Raw genomic sequence first — 19,739 nt, 5'->3', positions numbered from 1 at the left:
ATTTCATTGATAATAGTCAATTAATCGGTTAATTGAATAAATTAAATTTTTTTATTGTAGTAAATTAGTAGAAATTACTATATTTATTGGTTAAAATTTCTTCCCTTAAAATGAAAATTTCTTTTTCAAGAACAAAATAATTGAAAATTAACCTATTTTTTGTCCAAGATTAAGACAAAAATCAGTAAATTTTAGAAATTAAAATCATCTCAAAGTTGAAATTCGATCAAAAAAAAAAAAAAAAAAAAAAAAAAAAAAAAAATGTTTCTATAATTTTGACGTTTTCAGTCAAAAAAGGGAACTGAAACTAAGATTTATTTTCCACCCGCTGTGTATCTGTACTCTCTATCTCTCTCTCTCTCTCTCTCTCGCCATTATATATTTGATTCGCAAAAATTTTGATACGTCATTCAAGTTATTAGTATAGTTAAAGTTATAACGGGTCTTGAAATGAAATATCGTCGTCCCTGGTGGCAATGACGTAATGCGTGCGTACAAAGTCGCGAACGACGTTGAATCACGCGGTACAAAACGAAGGGTGGGAGTCATCAAGACAGGTCTATTGGGGTAAAATTAGGCGTAGTGGGAGGGTTGGTAGTGGAAGACACACGACGGTAGCGGGGGTTAGTAACATGGCTGCCAGTCAGTCGGTATCGAACCGCCTAGTTGTAAAGTACCGACATGACCTCCGCCAAGAGGGCAAAATCCGGGAAGTGAAAATGCGATTCTCCATCATCATTGCCAATGGAATCGGACATTGAGAAAATTTCAAAAATTACCAGGTGAGAAAAATTCAATTCTCTTCATACTTCTATTTATCTTCTCGCGATCGAATTTTGTCTCACCCCAAAAAGAATTCTTTTTTTTTACCCCGAAGCTTTTCTTTTTTTTTTTTTGCTGTATATAACAAAAAAACTACCAAGGGGTGTCATGACCCGGCTCTCTCTCAAAAAAAAATCTTTTGCCTTTTTTTCCCTTTTTTCAATATCGAGAATATTGAATTTGCACTTTCGAGGATTTTGAAGCACTTTACCGGAGATTTCGCGGCTTCGAACGACCCCGCTAAGTCAATAGTCGAGAGGCCGTCGTTCGGATGACGTCAACTCGGTGAATTCGCATCCCACCGTACTTGTTGCAGAGTGCTATTGGCCTTTATGCATTGACCTCACTGTGAAAAAAGAACCAGAGTCGATTTTTTTTTGTTTGTCTTAAAAGAAATTATTTTTTTTCTCGAGACGTTGGGGAAAAAAAATTTCCTTTTTGAGCACCACAGGGTTGATATATACAGGGGGTTGGTTGAACTAGAGAAAGAGAGAGAGAGAGAGAATGGAGTTCAATAGTAAACGTGGACTATAATGATATATCCAAAGGGAGAGAATCAAGTTGAAGGTTTATGCTCCTTTTTCGTGTATAACATTTTAAGGGTCAATTATTATTCCCCCTCTTTTATATAATTTTTTCATCTACTGTTTAATATTTCTCCCTTACTTGACATTTATTGTGTAGTGAAATTTACTATATTACGTTGTTTAACTATCGGGAGATGAAATATTACATCAATTAGATGGTCTCGTATTTGTATGATAAATAGTTGACAAAATTATTAGTTAATAGACTAATATTTTTATAGTGGAATTAATATTTTAACATCAGTATAAAAATATTTTTTTATAGTTTTTTTTCTATCCTATGCTCTCTAAATTTTAATCAATAAAAATGTTTACTAATTTCAGGTAGTGACTGACTTTTTGATTTTGAATTAGTAAATTTTACTTAAAAATTAGTAAAAATTACTATTTATTACTAATATTTACTAATTCAAAATCAAAAAATTAGAATTATTATTATTATTAATAATTTAATTAATATATAATTCAAACTAATAAACATTTTAGAATATTGAAATTTTTGAAAGCCAGAAACTTTTAGATGGTTTATATTTATTGTGACTGACTTTTTGCTTTTGAATTAGTAAATTTCAGACTGTAAAAAAATTTATTTGATTAAAATAACTAATTACTTGACTATTATCAAAAAAATATTTACTTAAGTCAAACAATTTTTATTCGAATCAAATAATTTTTGTTTTTATTAAATAATTTTTATTTAAATCAAATAATTTTTGTTTGAATCAAATAATTTTTTTTATCAAATAATTTTTATTTTTTAATCAAATAATTTTTATTTGAATCAAATATTTTTTTTTATTAAATAATTTTTATTTGAATCAAATAATTTTCGTTTTTATCAAATAATTTTTATTTCATTTAAATAATTTTTGTTTGAATCAAATAATTTTTTTTTTCAAATAATGTTTATTTGAATTAAAGTCAAGTAATTCCTTGACTATTATCAAATAAATATTTACTTAAGCCAAACAATTTTTATTTGAATCAAATAATTTTTGTTTTTATCAAATAATTTTAATTTGAATGAAATAATTTTTGTTTTTATCAAATAATTTTTATTTGAATCAATTATTTCAGTATTTGAAGGAAATAAAATTTAATTGATTCAATTAAAAATTATTTAGTAAATATTTATTTGAGAATAGACAAGAAATTGGTTATTTGAATCAAACAAATTTTTTTCAGTGTACCAATAAATTAGTAGAAATTACTATTTATTAGTAATATTTACTAATTCAAAAGCAAAAAAATCATTTACTAATTCAAACTAATAGACATTTAAGAAAATATTAAAATTTTAAAAAGCCAAAATTTTTAGTAAACAGATGTTTTTTATTTATTTGGCCATTAGGCCAAATAAATATAAAACATCTTTTTACTAATAAATATTTTTACTAATTTTAATTAGTGACTGACCTTTTGCTTGTGGCCATTAGACCAAAAATATAAAACATCTTTTTACTAATAAACATTTTTACTAATTTTAATTAGTGACTAAGCTTGTGCTTGTGAATTAGTAAATTTTACAGTAAAAAAAAATTTATTTGATTCAAATTACTGATTACTTGACTATTATCAATTTAATATTTACGTAAATTAAATAATTTTCAGTTGAATCAAATATTTTTTTTTTTTAATCAAACAATTTTTATTTCCATTAAATTTTTATTTTTTTAATCAAACAATTTTTATTTGAATCAAATAAATTGTGTTTGAATCAAATAAATTGTATTTGAATCAAATAAATTGTGTTTGAATCAAATAAATTGTGTTTGAATCAAATAAATTTTATTTGAATCAATTATTTGAGTAGATTTGAAGCAAATACCATTTAAATGATTCAAGTAAATATTTATTTGAAAATAGACAAGTAATCGGTTATTTGAATCAAATAAATTTTTTTTCAGTGAACTAGTAATTTAGTGGAAATTACTATTTATTAGTAATATTTACTAATTGAAAAGCAAAAAGTCAGTCACTAATTCAAATTAATAAACATTTTTTAATAATTTGGAGTAGTGACTAACTTTCTGCTTTTTAATTAGTAAATTTTACTAATTAGTAGAAATTACTATTTATTAGTAAATTTTACCAAATAAATTTGTAGATTTATTTATTTAGATTATTTATTAGTAATTCACGATTTATTTACTATTATTATATATTTATTAAATCAAATACAAAAAATCTAATAAAAATTACTAATAAATTAGCAGAAATTACCATTTATTAGTAATATTTATTAAGTTTCTAAAATCTGTAAAATTTGTGTATTTATAGTAACACCAATATTTGAATATCAGTTAAAAAATATTTATTTTATTCCTACAAATATTTTTCGCTTTTTTAATCAAGTTTTTCTTTGCTTGAAATTTAAAATCTTTAAATTTAAAAAAAAAAAAATTCTAAAAGAGCGTAAGTTTTAATTTTTTGAAACTAACCGTAAAAAATATTATCGTATTAAATTCACCGTTACTTTAAACTTTACTCACTCCCATTGTTCAAAAGAAGTAATTAAATATAAAAAGCGACAGTTTTAGTTCATTGAAAAAAATGTATTCATTTACAATTTTAATTTTTAAACAAGTATATTCAGTTTAAAAAAAGGGGGTTTCTAAATTAAGTAAAAAAAAATACTTTATTATAGTGATTATACATATTTATTTTAAAGATTTGTTACTTTTTTCCTTGATTACAGATTTTTTAAATCTGATTTTTTTGTCCAATTATTTTTTTTTTAATAATTAATTTTTTCCTTAATTTTTTTCTCTTGTCTGCAATTTTTCTAAATTTAAAATCATAATTTTCTTCTTTTATTTTAGAATGAAAAAATTTTTGCTATATCTTAAGTTACTTTTGAGTAAAAATGAGTAAAAATTGTTCTGAAGTAATAAAATTCACTCTGGAAATAATTTTAAAATTAATAAATAAATAACAAATTTGACGTTTGAAGAACAATTTAAAAATTTTCCTACAAAAATTTACTGGGGAAAATGGTAAAATTTACTACGAAAAATTATTATTTCCAGATGTAAATTTTGGTAATAAAAATTAGTAAAATTTAATTCCAACTTGGTAAAATTTCGTTCACAAATAGTAAAATTTTGTTTTTAAAAAATTTTATACACAGAATAACTTTTACTATTTTCGAAAAAAATTTCTCTATTAAATAAAAATTAGAAAAAAATTTAAAAACTTTAGAAACAGTAAAACTTCCCTAAAAATAATGATTTTTAATAAAAACTTTTACTATATTCGAAGAAAATAAAAAAAAGTGTATAGAAATAGTAAAATTTACTATTAAAAATTTTTATTTCCAAAGTAAATTTTCCAATACTCCAAATATATAAAAAAGCCACGTTTAAAAATACACCTAAATCCCCCCCTTTTTTCCTCTTCAGAAAAAGAAAATAGAAAAAAACCAAACGGAAATTAATTAAAAATAAAAATTCAATCGACTGAAAAATATTGAGATTAATATATGTACACCTACACAATCATTTCCTACTCTCAAAATAAAAATTTTATTTTAAAAGATATAATTCAATTAATACCGCATTTCTATTATTTACACCTTACGAGAAAAATCAATAAACGTTTATATATTTTCAATTGTTCATAAAAAAAAACGTACAGGTATTATAAATATTCCATTAAAATCCATTAATTAAGTGATCCATTAAATTAACCGATAAAATATCAACGGATTTAATTTTAGAATAGCTGGATATTTCTAGATTATTATTGTTCCAAATATAATTCTGAGTTGGTTGAATAAAATTTTTCAATGTGTATTTATATATATGTCTCTTTTAGCCTTTATTGTCTTTCAACGATTTTATTTTTGCAAAAAGAAAATAAAATAAAATTTTACTTATAAAAATAAATTTTTTAACGACAAAGCATTTTAAGGAAGTTAATAAATCAGTAATTTTTGTAATTGTATACAAAAAAAAGTGTAAAAAAGTTTAATAATAAAGAGAGTATTACGAAACGTAGTGAAAACGTTTTACTTACTCGGAGAGAAAGGATTGTTACTTTGACAATTGGATTGTAAATGCAGAACTTGCAAATTTATTTTGTTATCCTAAAAATTCCGATTTGATGTAATAAAAATTATTTGGTCTAAATAAATAAATACATAAATAAATAAATATAGAAATTTATTTATTATTAAATATTAATTTTATATTTTTATTAATAAATATTAATTTATTTATTTAGTAATATTTATTAATATAATTCATAAATTTATTAATTATTAATTATAATTATAATTCATAAATTTAGTAATTAATAATTATAAATATAATTAATAATAATTAATCGATTTTAAAAATTCTTTTCTTCTCTGTGTAATAATTGAATATTAATATAATAATGAAAAATGCTGATTATTCATTTTTAATTTAATAAAATTTGTTTAATGAGCGAAAGATTTTTTTCAGATTTCTTTTTAAGTAATTTGAGTAATTTTCGATGTTTTATTTTTCAGATAAAAGAAAACAAGAGTCTATGAATATTCTAGACTGGCTAATTAAAATTTAACACAAGAATAATGGATACAGGAGGAGGAACAAACAAGAAACAAATCCGAGTTGGATTTTACGACATCGATGGTACCATTGGGAAAGGAAACTTTGCTGTGGTTAAATTGGCAAGACACCGAATTGCCAAGACCGAGGTAATAATAATAATAATAATAATAATAATAATAATAATAATAATAATAATAATAATAATAATAATAATAATAAAAAACAAATTATTTTTTTTATTATAATAAAGAAATAATAATAATGAAAGAATAATAATAAATAAATAAATAATGATGATAATAACAATAGTAAATATACTTAATAATAAAAAGTATTATTATCTATTATTATTATTTTTTTACATAAGTTAACGGGGCAAGCCTTTTATTATTAATATTATTATTATTATTGTCATTTGGATAACAATAAATAAATTGTTATTCATTATTATAATAAAAAAGAAATAAAAAATAATACCACGAATAATAATTTAAAAAATAAAAATAATTTTTAAAAATAAACGAAATAATAGATTGTTTCATAAATTCATTGAAAGTTTAGTGAACTCGTTTGGCATGCACGTGTTCATAAATAATTTATGAATATTTTTGTTCTATTTGCTATAAATTATATATGATTATCATAATATACAATTATCATTATTTGTCAAAAATTTTATTTGAAAATTTAAATTCTTATTTGTTTAAGAAAAATATTACGTAATTTTCATTCAATGTATTACACATTTATAATTAATTGTTCTCGTAAAATTATAATAATCCTGACTTTTTATGAATTTTTTCTTTGGAAAATTTAAAATTGTGAAAAAATTTCATTTTTAAATTAAAAATTTTGGTTCTTTTTTTTCTCTAAACAGGTAGCTATTAAGATTATCGATAAGACTCAACTAGATCCAACGAATCTTGAAAAAGTTTACAGAGAAGTGGAAATTATGAAACAATTAGAGCATCCACACATCGTTAAATTGTATCAAGTGATGGAAACAAAAAATATGATATACATGGTAAGAGAATTCTTTTTGACCATTTTTATTTTTTTATTTTTTTTGCAAAGAATTATAATTAGCTAATTTTTAATTTTAATTATTAATATTTTTAATTTTTCAATAATTTTAAATTTAATACAATTTTTCTCAATTTCGAATAATTTTTAAACTTTGAATTGAATTGAAAAATAAATAACTACAAAGAATTAGAATTAGCCAACTTATAATTTTAATTTTTAATATTTTTAATTTTAAATAATAATATTAAAATTTAAATAAATAATAGTATTTAAATAAATAAGAAAATTAAAATTTAATCAAATTTTTCTTAATTTCGAATAATTTTTAAAACTTCGAACAGAATTGCAAAATAAATTAAAATCAGAACGAAAAATTTAAATGAATATTAAATTGACATTATTTTTCTTCATTTAAGAGTGGAGAGTAAATTTTAAAAATATTTGAACAGAAAAAATATTTGATTCATTTGAATGTAAAAAGAATGTAGGAAATTCCAATTATCACATGTTATTTATTTACAAGAATGATGAGTATATGTTTTATGTTTGAAAGAAATGAGTCATAATAGTGTTTGTACTAAATGCTCAATTTTTTCATAACAAAATAAAAAAAAATTGAAATTTGTATCTTTTCAAACACAACTTAGTATTTAAATGTTGTATTCATAATGCAAAAAATGTTTAGTTAGTATTTAAATATTTTTTTGCATGCATAATTTTTTACATACAATGTTAAATAACAATAATGAAATGCAGTTGCAATAAATCTTGTCATATTTCAAATTTTTTCTCTTTTTACTGAAGAAAATTAGCGAAAATTTATAATTAATATTCTTTTCTTTATTAAATTTTTATTTTATCAAATATAGTAAAATTTAAGAAATTTTAATTTTTTCTGTGTCAGTTTTTATAAGATTTGGATTTAAATTAAATTTAATTTAATTTTACTAAATTTGTAAGTTTTTTTGTCTTTCACAAAAATTGATATAAAAATATATAAATTAACAATTTTTTGAAAATTAGATTAAGAAAGTTAAAAACTGCGGGAAAATTAATATTATTTGAAAAAAATTATTTATAATTATCTTTTTTTAAATTATTATTATTAATTTATAATTATTATTTTTATTACTTAACTAGCCTAAAATTATTTAGAAAATTTTTAATTTAGAAAAAAGGACTTATAAACGATGAAAATTTATAGATTTTAGATGCACTTTAATTTTATTTTAATATTGTTATTATGTAAAAAATTAAGTATGCGACAAAATAAATATTTAGATACCTACTATATTCAATAAATATTTTTTGAATGAATCAAAATTAATGAAGTACAAAAATAAATTATAATTTATAAAAATTTTATTTATTAAATTATTAAGGTCATGTTATTTAGTGGTCACGTGTTCCCATAGTGAAGTATATGGAGCACGTGACCACTGAATAACATGACCTTAATTAATAATTTTATAAACAAAATTTTTAATTTACTGAAATTAGTGATATTTTCGTGGATTCCATACCCAGAGAATAATTTTATTTAAGTATAATTTATTTGTGTAGAATAAAATTATATCTGTCTCAGAGACTACGAAATTATTTATTTGCTTTAATTAAAAATGTTATTCGATACAAACTTTTTGAAATTTTGTTTCTACAAAATAATTTGTTTTCTAAATTTTATTTCAAGCAAATAATATTTACTTAAAACGAATAAAAAGTTCAGTGGCCTCTGAGTCGAATTTATCTTTTTTTTTTTTAAATTTTATTCCAAACAAATAAAATTTATTTAAAATATAAATAAAAAGTTCGGTGGCCTCTGAGTCGAATTTTTTTTAGGTTCAATTTCTTAGCTTTGTTTTTAGTTTTAAAATTAATTTATTTGATAAATTAAAATTTTAATATTTTTTAATTAATTTTTAAAAATGTTGATATTAATTTACATTTTCTGAATTTTTTCCAGGTTTGTGAATACGCGAGCAGAGGCGAAATCTTTGACTATATTGCAAGATATGGAAGAATGGGCGAGCCACGAGCCCGATCAACGTTTGCTCAAATTTTATCAGCGGTTGAATATTGCCATTCGACGGGTGTTGCTCATCGAGATTTAAAAGCTGAAAATTTACTTCTCGATGCTCAAATGAATGTGAAAATTGCTGATTTCGGTTTTAGTAATAGATTTACGCCTGGAGAACGTTTGAGCACTTGGTGCGGAAGTCCACCTTATGCTGCGCCAGAAGTCTTTCGGGGGAAACATTATGCTGGACCGGAAATTGACGTTTGGGTAATTAACCAGAAAAATAGTTACAATTTTTTTTTTGTCTTTAGAAAATTATTTTTTTCGAGACAGATTTTTATATGATTCTAAAGTTCCGAATGTTCAACTAAAAGAAATGTTTGTCATTCCTTAACTATAATTTTACGTCACTATTGAGAAAAGTTAATTATAAAGGTTCTAAATTTTTATTTTTATTATAGTCAGTAGTTTTTAAAAATATTTCTAGTGAAAAAAGAAATTTTATTTGTTTGAACGTTCAAAATTTGTGAATCATGATTTTCGGAAATATTAAAATGAAAATTATTTCAGAGTCTTGGTGTTGTTCTCTACGTATTGGTTTGTGGAGCACTGCCTTTTGACGGTTCAACTTTACAATCATTAAGAGATCGCGTTCTAAGTGGGAGATTTCGTATTCCATATTTTATGAGCACAGGTTTGTTCCTCAACTATTCACAAGAAAAATTCTTCTAATCAATGATATGGAAGAAAAAAATATTTTTCCCATCAAATTCTTTTATTAACTTTTGTATAATAAAGTACTTTGGCAAAGTTTCTTGATAATTTTTCTAAAAAGAGTAATTTTTAGAAAAATATAATTTATTATTCAGAAAAAATTTTATTCAGACAAAAATATTTCTTTTTTTGAAAAAAATATTTCTTTGGAAAATATAAATTGTTTTTTAATCGCTGATCACAAACGTTGTTAAATTTAGGATATAATTATGTAAAATTTCGAATATAAACTTAATTTCGTTTCAAAAGAAAGCAATTTTCAAAATTGTAAAGAAAAATATGCGATTTGAGAGAGGGAGGGAAATATTTGAATATAAATGAAAATATTAATTAAAAATTTTCGAAAATTACAGAATGTGAGAGTTTGATACGAAAAATGTTAGTTTTGGAGCCATCGAAACGTTACACAATTCCGCAAATCAAAAGACATCGATGGCTCGCTGGAGCCGCTGATGCAATTTATACAACAGCTTCTACAATTCCGAGTGCACAACAGGAACCCAATGATCAAATTCTAAGACTTATGCACAGTTTGGGAATCGACATCACACGTACAAGAGAGGTAAAAAAATTTAAAATCGAATTCCGAACTACAGGATTCTGATAATACGACTATTTCCACTATTTTCAAGAAAATGCAATTTTTTTTTATTTATTTTCAAAAAATACGACTTTTTCGACTTTTCTTCTAAATATTGCAACAAAATAGAACTTCTCTGGCATAAAATGCAACTAATTTTTATTTTTCTAGTACATAACTATTTTTAATTAAAACATAATTTTATCAAAACATTCAGAAATTATTTTTGAATAATTTTTTAAAGATAATTAAAGTTTTGAAAAATATAATTAAAAAAATTTTTAATAATTGAAATTTTCTAAAATTTCTAAGGAAAATAAGTGATTTTTTTAAGTGTTTCAATTAAATTTTTGAAATCCTAATTAAAAATTTTGAAATAGTTGAAATTTTGCAAAATTTTAATGATAGTAAGTAATTTTTTTAAGTGCTTCAAATTAAAGTTTTTGAAAATCAAATTTTAAAGAATTTGACTTGCAAATTTTGAAAACAATTAAGTTCTTAAAATTATTAATGGAATGTCTTGAAATGAAAATTTGAAAATGAAAATTCAAAATTAATAAAAATTAGATTCATAAAATTACTTTAAAATATATTTTTTTTAAAGTAATTCTTAGAATTTTTTCATTAAATAATTTCTTTAAAATTCAATTAAAATTATTCAGAATTTTTCCAAATATTTAATTAAAATTCACCGAAAAATAAATATTAATTTTTTAAATATTGTCCAAAAATTCTTATAAGAAATTCAATCATTTTTGAAAATTTTACATTACAATATTTCTAAACGACTAATTTTTAGAATTTTTTAGCATAATTTTTGAGATTCCATTATTTTTCAAAAGAAGTGAATTAAAATTTTTTAAAAATCAACTTTATCTGAACTTATCATTAAAATTTTGTAAAAATCATAAATTTTAGTATTTGTAATTAAAATTCATCAAAACTTGATTATTTCTTTATATTTTTCAGTTATTTTTGAAACATTTTACTAACATTCGATTCTTTGGAATTTTTAATTTTTCTTGAATTAAAGAATCTTCAAAAAGTTATTTTTAAATATTTTTAAAGTTAATTTAAAGAATTTCATTTTTTCATTGTAATTTTTTTTAAATTTAGTTATTTTAACATTTTTGGTTAAGAATTTTCATTAAATCACCTTAATAATAACTTTTCAAAAATATAATATATAAATATATAAATATATAATTTTTATATAATTTTTATATAAATATATAAAAATATAATATAATTGAATTCTCGAAAAACCTTCGGAAAATTATTAAAAATAATTGACTTAGAGAAGAAATTTTACTTAAAAATTGTAGAAAATAATTAAATTTCGTTATAAAAATTACAGTTGTAATTTTTAGAAATAATTAAGTTTCTGAAGGTTTAAAATTAATATTGAATTGAAATCTATTTAACAAAATTAGTAAAGTTTTAAATAATTTAATTTATAAATCAATTCAACATCCAGAAAATTCAAAATGAAATTTTTGTTGCAATTCTGAATAAACTATAAACAACTTTTATGGTTTTTTGGACTTTTTTTGTATTTTTTATCGAATAACGAATAAACGACTTTTTTTGGCGCCTAAAAGTCTAGCTGGGGGATTAACTAAAATTTTAATTACTCCAAATTTTTGGAAATGCAAATTTCAATTAATTTTATTTTCTAATCGAATTTTTCTTGTTTTGCAGTCATTGAGGAATAACAGCTATGATCATCACGCGGCAATATACTTTTTACTGTTAGAACGAGTAAAACAACATCGGACCAGTAATTCCAACAACAGCTGTTGGTCTTCAGTGCCAAGACAAAAAGAGGACAAATACAAATCAAGGTATGAATATTTTTTCCGAAAGCACATTTCTTAATTCAATTCTTTTGCACAATTCACAAGTTTTTCGAACACTTTCCTTAATTTTTTCAATTTTTTTCTTTTTTTTTCTTGTTTTTTTCTCTTTAGAATCTTGCACAATTAATTTCTTTAAACAAAAATCCAAAAGTGCAAAGAACCTTGCACAATTAATTTTTTTAAACAAAAATGTAAAATTATTAAAACTGAACAAGAAACAAATTTTTTTCGAAATGAAACAAAAAATACAGAAAGCGTAAAGAAAGCAGAATCAAGATTAAAATATTCAAGTATTATTAAATATTATTCAAATATTCTATATAAATATTAGAATTTGTGTAAAAGGATTGAATGTATCAAGAAAAAGAAAACTTCCAATCCTGCCTGCTAAGAAACAATCGACCAACTCCTCTGATACATTTTGACAATTATTTTATTTATTGATTTATTTATTTCCAGCGATAGCTTAGTGGGACGTTGAACGTAAATGATGATGCAGAAAATTGGAACATTTTTCAAAACAGGTTGGATTGGAAGATCGATGGCTGTCTTTTTCTGTTTTTGGTAATTTATCATCCTTCCCTAAATAAATCCTCTTCAATTTTTATTTTCATTATTTCGATTGTGTTAATTTAAATCTTCTTCTTCTTCTTCTTTCGTTTTGATCCTAGTTTTTCTCCAATTTTTTTTTCGATAATTAATCTCTAGCCAATCGATGATAATCTAATCTCTATTTTGTCATAAATCTGTTCATTTTTTTTTTAATGGGGTCATAAATCAATTAGTAAACTTAACACCAAACTAAGTTCAGAATTAACACAAAACTAACACAAAACTAACTGCAAAATTAACACAAAATTAAGTAGAAAATTCACTAAAAGATAAAAAAGTTACATTTACGAATTTTGAAAAAAATTGAGATTTGTAAATATCGATTGCAGAAGGGAAGAAATGGTGAGAGCAGGAAAAAGATTCAGTTCAACGAGTTCGTCAACGGACGAGGGATGCTGCAGTGCTGAGGGCGATTTGGAAGAGGGTCCAAGTGGTGATGAATTGAGGGAGGCGCAGATTAAATTAGAGGAGCACAGATTGGGTCTGGATCAAGATATCAGTCAGAGAATTGATAGTCAAATTGTTAATAAAAGGTTGAGTGATTATCAGCAACATCATTTTGATGGTCCAATATTGGACTCGGTGGAATCATCAAGTAGAGCTGTGCTTTTCGCGACTGGTTGCAGTCGCGGTAGTTCATCATCAGAATTATTTGAATCCAGTTTTGACTCTGGCTGTCCACCCGATTATTCAGTAACAAGTGCATGTTTCACGAGCAGTTTGCCCTCCTGCACGCCTCCAATACCACAAAGTCCATCTCCTGTAGCTAGAATATCAAGAGCCTCTCAAGGAAGACGAGCTTCTGACGGAGGTCCAAGATTATTATTTAGTCAGCAAGGTGGCGGCGACAGGCCCGTCAAGCAGCGAAGCATTCAAGGTAAATAGAAGAAATTAATAAAAAAAAAACCCCCCAAAAAAAGCATCTGTAGTCTTGATTAAAAAAAGTACTTGAATGCACCTATAAATTTAGTTTGTTGGAGAAAAAAGACACCAGAGAAAATTTCATCTTCAAATTTAACAAAATATTCAATCCATTTTGCAATCAGATTTTAATTTCTAAATAAAAATTCCAATAGTCAAAAAATAGAAACGTAGAAAAAGAAAACTCAAACGAAAACATGATTTCAAAAGGGACGATAATTATTTATATTACGATTATAATTTTATTTACTTTTTGCCTATAAACTCGAATTCTTCATTCACAATTAAAAATATTCATTTATTTATTTAAATGTAATTTTGTTACAAATAACGATATAATAAAACGTTTCAGACTCGGGAAAGGCAAGAGGCCACTTGGATCTTGTACATTTGAGATCGCCCTCAACACCACCGCAAAATCATCAATCACATTTCAAGACGCGGGCAGAATCTGGAACTCAATTGCAATTATTGGTCCAGCAGAGAGTGCTCCAGCAGAAGAGAAATTTATATCACAGACACAGAAGTGGCGGTAGTCCAACACCGATTCCTGTGCCTTCGACTGGTTTCTCCCGATTGGGTGATAATGTTTCACGTCAAGATAGCTATAAATTTGCTCAAAGAATGCAAATTTTACCCACATTGTCTCAAGAGCATGGAGACGATGATTTTGCAAGAAAAAGAGAACGCGAGGAAGAAAGGTGGAAGAGTTTGCCGTCACGTTTGGCGGCAGATTGTCAATTAGCCGAAAGAACACTCCTATGGAGTCATCAGGTAATCTCATAGTGAGCTTTAAGTTAAGTACTCTAATTTCAGTGCAGTTAAAATTCTCAGGATTGAATTTTTTATTCAGCAGGGTTGACACAAATATTTAATTTTGTTTTTCCTTGACTATTCCCTGATTTCCAGAGAAAAATTTTGACTTTTTCTCTGACCCTAAAGAATATTCTGATTCACTGTAAAAATTATTAATTAATATTTAATCATTATTATTTTTCCATAAAAAAAATTTTTTTTAATTTTTAATTCAAATCTATTGAAATTAACAATTTATCAAAATTTTATTGTAAAACATGAAGAAATCGATCACTCCGAGTCTTCGACTCGAAGTGATCGATGTCTTCATGTCTTATAATAATTTACATTACCATAAAATTTTTCAAAAAAAATTTAATTATTTACAAAAATTTTAATAAAATTCCACACAAGAATTCAATTATTAGTACAAGTAGTAAAATTTCTCAAAAGAATTCAATTATTTGCAAAATATGTAATAAAATTCGTTGCAAGAATTCAATTATTTACATTAATAATAAATCGATTATTTGGATATTCATTTTTAAATTAACTTTTATTAGAAAACTTTACAAAAATTCAATTATTTAAATTCAAAATAAAATAATTTATTGAACAATTAAATGTTCGTTAAAATTGAATTCTCACAAAGAATTTTATCAACAAATTTTTAAGCAATTGAATTCTTCTAAATTTTAATAAAATTTTTAAGAATAATTACTTTTTTCGAGGAATTTGATTAAATTTTATAAAAAATAATTAAATTCCTGAGAACAGTTTTATTATTTATAAAAATAATTGAATTATTGCAAAAAAATTTTTAAAAAATTTGTAAATAATTGAAATCCTTAGAAATTTTTATTATTTATGAAAATAATTGAATGTTTCCGTAGAATTTTATTATCTTAATAAAATCTTTCACAAAAATTCAATTATTTTTGCAAGATAGTAAAATTTCTTAAAAGAATTACATTATTTAAAAAATATGTAATAAAATTCGTTGCAAGAATTCAATTATTTTCATAAATAATAAATCGATTATTTGGAAATTCATTTTTAAATTATTATCTTTTATTAGAAAATTCTACGAAAATTCAATTATTTAAATAGAAAAATAAATAATTTATTAATTATTTGAATGTTTGTTAAAATTGAATTCTCATAAAGAATTTTATCGACAAATTTTTATTCTAACGAATTTTAATAAAATTTTTAAGAATAATTACTTTTTTCGAGGAATTTGATTAAAATTGTATCAAAAATAATTAAAATCCTGCTATGAATTTTATTATTTATGAAAATAATTAAATTCCTGAAAACAATTTTATTATTTATAAAAATAATTGAATTATTGGGAAGAAATTTTTAACAAATTTGTAAATAATTGAAATCTTGAGAAATTTTTATTATTTATGAAAATAATTGAATGTTTGCGTAGAATTTTATTAAAATTTTTTTAAATAATTGAATTTCATCGAAGAATTTTGCTGTTTATAAAGATAATTAAAATCATGACGAGAATTTTTTTTTAATTTTTGAAAATAATTGAATTTCTGAAAAGAATTTTATTACTTTTGAAAATAATTTTATTCTCGTGATTAATATTGTCATTTATGAAAATAATTCAATTTCGCAAAGAATTTTATTAAAATTCTTGAAAACAATTGAATTTCTGTGAAGAATTTTTATATTTATCAAGATAATTGATTTCTTTCGAAGAATTGCGTTAAAATTTTGGAAATAATATTAAATACATATTAGAAATTCAACTAATTTCAACAGAATTGAAATTAAAATTGTATTAAAAATATTAGAAATTCTGCGATGAATTTTATTATTTATGAAAGTAATTGAATCCATGTAAAAAAATTTGTTTATGAAAATAATTGAATTATTGATAAGAAATTTATAAAAAATTGTAAATATAATTGAATTACTGTGAAATTTTTATTATTTATAAAAATACTTGAAATTTTGATGAGATATTTAAAAAAAATTTTGAACATAATTGAATTTCTGCGAAGAATTTTATTACTTTTGAAAATAATTGAGGGGCTGGATGCTATAATGTGTTACGCGCCATGTTAAGTGAATGGCGCGTAACACATTATAGCATCCAGCCCCTCAATTGAATTTCTCCAATCATTTGTAACTTTTCCAAAATTCAATTTTTTTTTAGTATTTTTAATTAAAATTCTTCTATAAATTCATTATTTTCAATAATTAATTAAATATATTAAAAAATGTAACTAATTTTTTGAATTATTAAAATTTTTGAAAAATCCAAGTTCATTATAATTTCTAATTAAATTCATTCAAAATTGAAATTTTGTAAAATTAAAAATTAAAAATTTTTGAAGTTGATCTATTTATGAAAATTGTAAACGCAATTCTTGTAAAATGCAATTAATTTAAATATATTTAAATAAAATTATTCATTAAATTTTTTATAAGTAATAATTTTGTGATAGCTCCTCTTCATGAATTAAGTTATTTTAAAAGAAATTATTGTGAGAAATAGAAAAAATTGAAGGTTTTGTATTAGAATTTGTAGTAATTTCATAGTTTATACAAAAAAAACATCAAAATTCAGAGTTTTCTTATGAATTTAAAAAACTTAATTTTTTCCAGTACTTTTACTAAAAATCTCTTACTTTTTCCTGATTTCCCTGACCAATTCTACTTTCCCTGACTTTTTTCTGAATTCTCTGATTTCCCTGACCTGTGGCAACCCTGATTCAATATTTCGCTTTTAATAATAAAACTCTCGAGTTTCAATAATAAATTATTATTATTACTACAACTTAATATTTCGTAATAATAAATAGATAATATTCATTTTTTTATTCGAAATAGAAAGAAAGAAGAAATGAAATTAAAATAAAGTACAGAGTTAATTAAAATTGTACCAATTATCTCAAACTGAGTGAAAAATGAAATCAATAGCAATTCAATTCCTGAAAATTCTAACTTGTTTTCATTAGCATCATGAGAAAAATTAGATAATAGAAAAAGGAAAATTAGTTATAAATTAATCGTATTCTATTTTAAACACCCTTAGACAACGAATTGTTAAATTTTCATTAATTTAAGAAATTTTTCATTTTTAATTAGAATATAGACACAATTCACGAGTAGTAGTTATGTAGCATGTGTTTTTTAATTTCTTCACGAGAGAAAACCTCATTAGCTCACAAAACTACATATCCAAACACGAACGCATTTTTTTTTTAATTTGCTCTTATTTAAGTTCCCTTTTCTGAAAGAAAAAAAAACCTCAATATTGAAAAAAAAATTCAGACGAGGCGATTTTATTGTATATTACCGAATATTTTACATTATTTGTATAACGATCACACAATCTATAGCTAGTACCTGCATTCTGTTCCTAAAAGCGATTTGTTTGTTTTGAATAAATGATTATTTTTCTTTATGCGTTACAAATTATTCTTATTTGCCTTTAATATTCCTTTGCCCGTTTCTCTCACTTCATTCAAAATTATATTTATATAACTGTATATTTGCGAAATTATTTATTTTTGCATATAAAAATTTGTGACGATTTCCAGGAGTATTTTCAAATGAATGTAAAAAAAGAATTATAAAAATTAATGGGAAATTTGACATTAGGTGGGTTTGGGAGGAGGCGCATCATACTTACCACCCGGAAGTGTGGGTGGTTTCTTATGGCCTCCAGGAAGCAGTCCTCACTCAACGATTTTTGAAAATGTCAACGATTCAATGGAGTGATTAAAAGTCTCTACTTTAAATTTTAAAAGAAAAGAAAAAAAGAAGAAATTTACAAAGATTTTTTGAAATCAATAAGAAAATATAGCCAATTATCCAGGCTGAATAACTGTGGTCAATATTTATATAGATTTTTTCATTCCACAAGAATATTTGTAATTATTTTCTACAATATTTCCATTTTTTGACATCGACCAGAAAACATTTATATATTTTCTTTATCGTAATTTTTAATTAACAAAAATACTAGATTTTCAGAATTTATTCCAATATAGTCAACGTCGTCTTTCCAGATGTTGATTGCTTATTTATTAAATTTTACGATTTTACAAACTTTACTTTCTTTTTTTTCTAGAGAGAAATGATAAATAATTTATGAAACGGCTGATGGCACGTGCTACCAAAATGTTATCGCTAAAAATATATATATATAGAATAACTATAATCTTTAGGGTCTCTTAGAGTCTCTTCACGCATTCATGTAGGGCATGGTCATCAAAACTGTGCTTTCTTGAAATTTATCGCGGCGATATAGTCGCGATGCGACGTCAGCCGACTTTTATCAATTTTCTTTTTGCAAAAAAAAAGAACAAACAAACATTCAACTTACGCAAAAGAAATTTAATCTTCTTCTCGCAAAAAAAAGTATCACGTAATATTTTCTTGCAATTTTGAACTTCTTTCCGAATTGTAAAAGCAAATATTATTAAAAACAAATAAAAAAAAATTAAATATTTTACATTAGGCTCAAAAAATCAGATAAATTTTTTAAAAGGTGTCCTTTAAATTCAGTGAAATTGTAATAAAAAAAATTTTAATTTTACACTATTTTAAGGGCGTTCATCCAAAGAAATGCAAAATTAAAAAGAAGTCAAATAAAATTTAAAGATTCAATTTTTATAACTAATAGAATTTTTTAGAAGAATAAATTAATTTTCAAGAAATTTAAAACCTTCAAAATAAATTTTTACATAGTCGATTTTTTTCTAGAAATTAATTCTTCTAGAAAATATAAAAATAATATTTTAAATTAAATTTTTATTATCAATAGAGTTTTCGGAAGAATAAATTAATTTTCAAGAAAAGAAATTTAAAACCTACAAAATAAATTTGTTTGTCAATTTTTTATTCTTGAAAATTAATAAATTTCTTTCTCTAGAAATTAATTTTTCCCCAAAATAGAAAAGTGACATTTAAAAATTTAATTCTTATTATCAATAGAATTTTTTGGAAGAATAAATTAATTTTCAAGAAAAATATTTAAAACCTACAAAATAAATTTTTAGATTGTCGATTTTTTTCTAGGAATTAATTCAATTAGAAAATATCAAAGTAATATTTGAAATTAAGTTTTCATTATCAATAGAATTTTTGTAAGAATAAATTAATTTTCAAGAAAAAAAAATTAAAACCTACAAGATAAATTTGATTGTCGTTTTTCTATTTGCAAATTCTATTGGA

The 19,739-nt window shown here is 22.8% G+C and overlaps 1 protein-coding gene across 1 annotated transcript; it reads left to right on the top strand.

Moving 5' to 3' along the window:
* Positions 1-588: 588 nt before the first annotated feature.
* Positions 589-19,142, top strand: LOC122510145 (MAP/microtubule affinity-regulating kinase 3-like). Its single transcript, XM_043624585.1, has 10 exons — positions 589-782; positions 5,905-6,093; positions 6,825-6,971; positions 8,937-9,257; positions 9,561-9,684; positions 10,118-10,326; positions 12,046-12,188; positions 13,145-13,692; positions 14,089-14,510; positions 18,162-19,142. The coding sequence occupies exons 2-10, from the start codon at positions 5,968-5,970 to the stop codon at positions 18,279-18,281; spliced, it is 2,160 nt and encodes a 719-aa protein (XP_043480520.1). The 5' UTR covers positions 589-782; positions 5,905-5,967; the 3' UTR covers positions 18,282-19,142.
* Positions 19,143-19,739: the final 597 nt, after the last annotated feature.

Source organism: Leptopilina heterotoma, unplaced genomic scaffold (genome assembly GCF_015476425.1).
Source record: "Leptopilina heterotoma isolate Lh14 unplaced genomic scaffold, ASM1547642v1 Lhet_68, whole genome shotgun sequence".
NCBI lineage: Eukaryota > Metazoa > Arthropoda > Insecta > Hymenoptera > Figitidae > Leptopilina > Leptopilina heterotoma.
The sequence above is the reverse complement of the archived record's forward strand: the minus strand, read 5'-3'. Positions and strand labels throughout refer to the sequence as shown.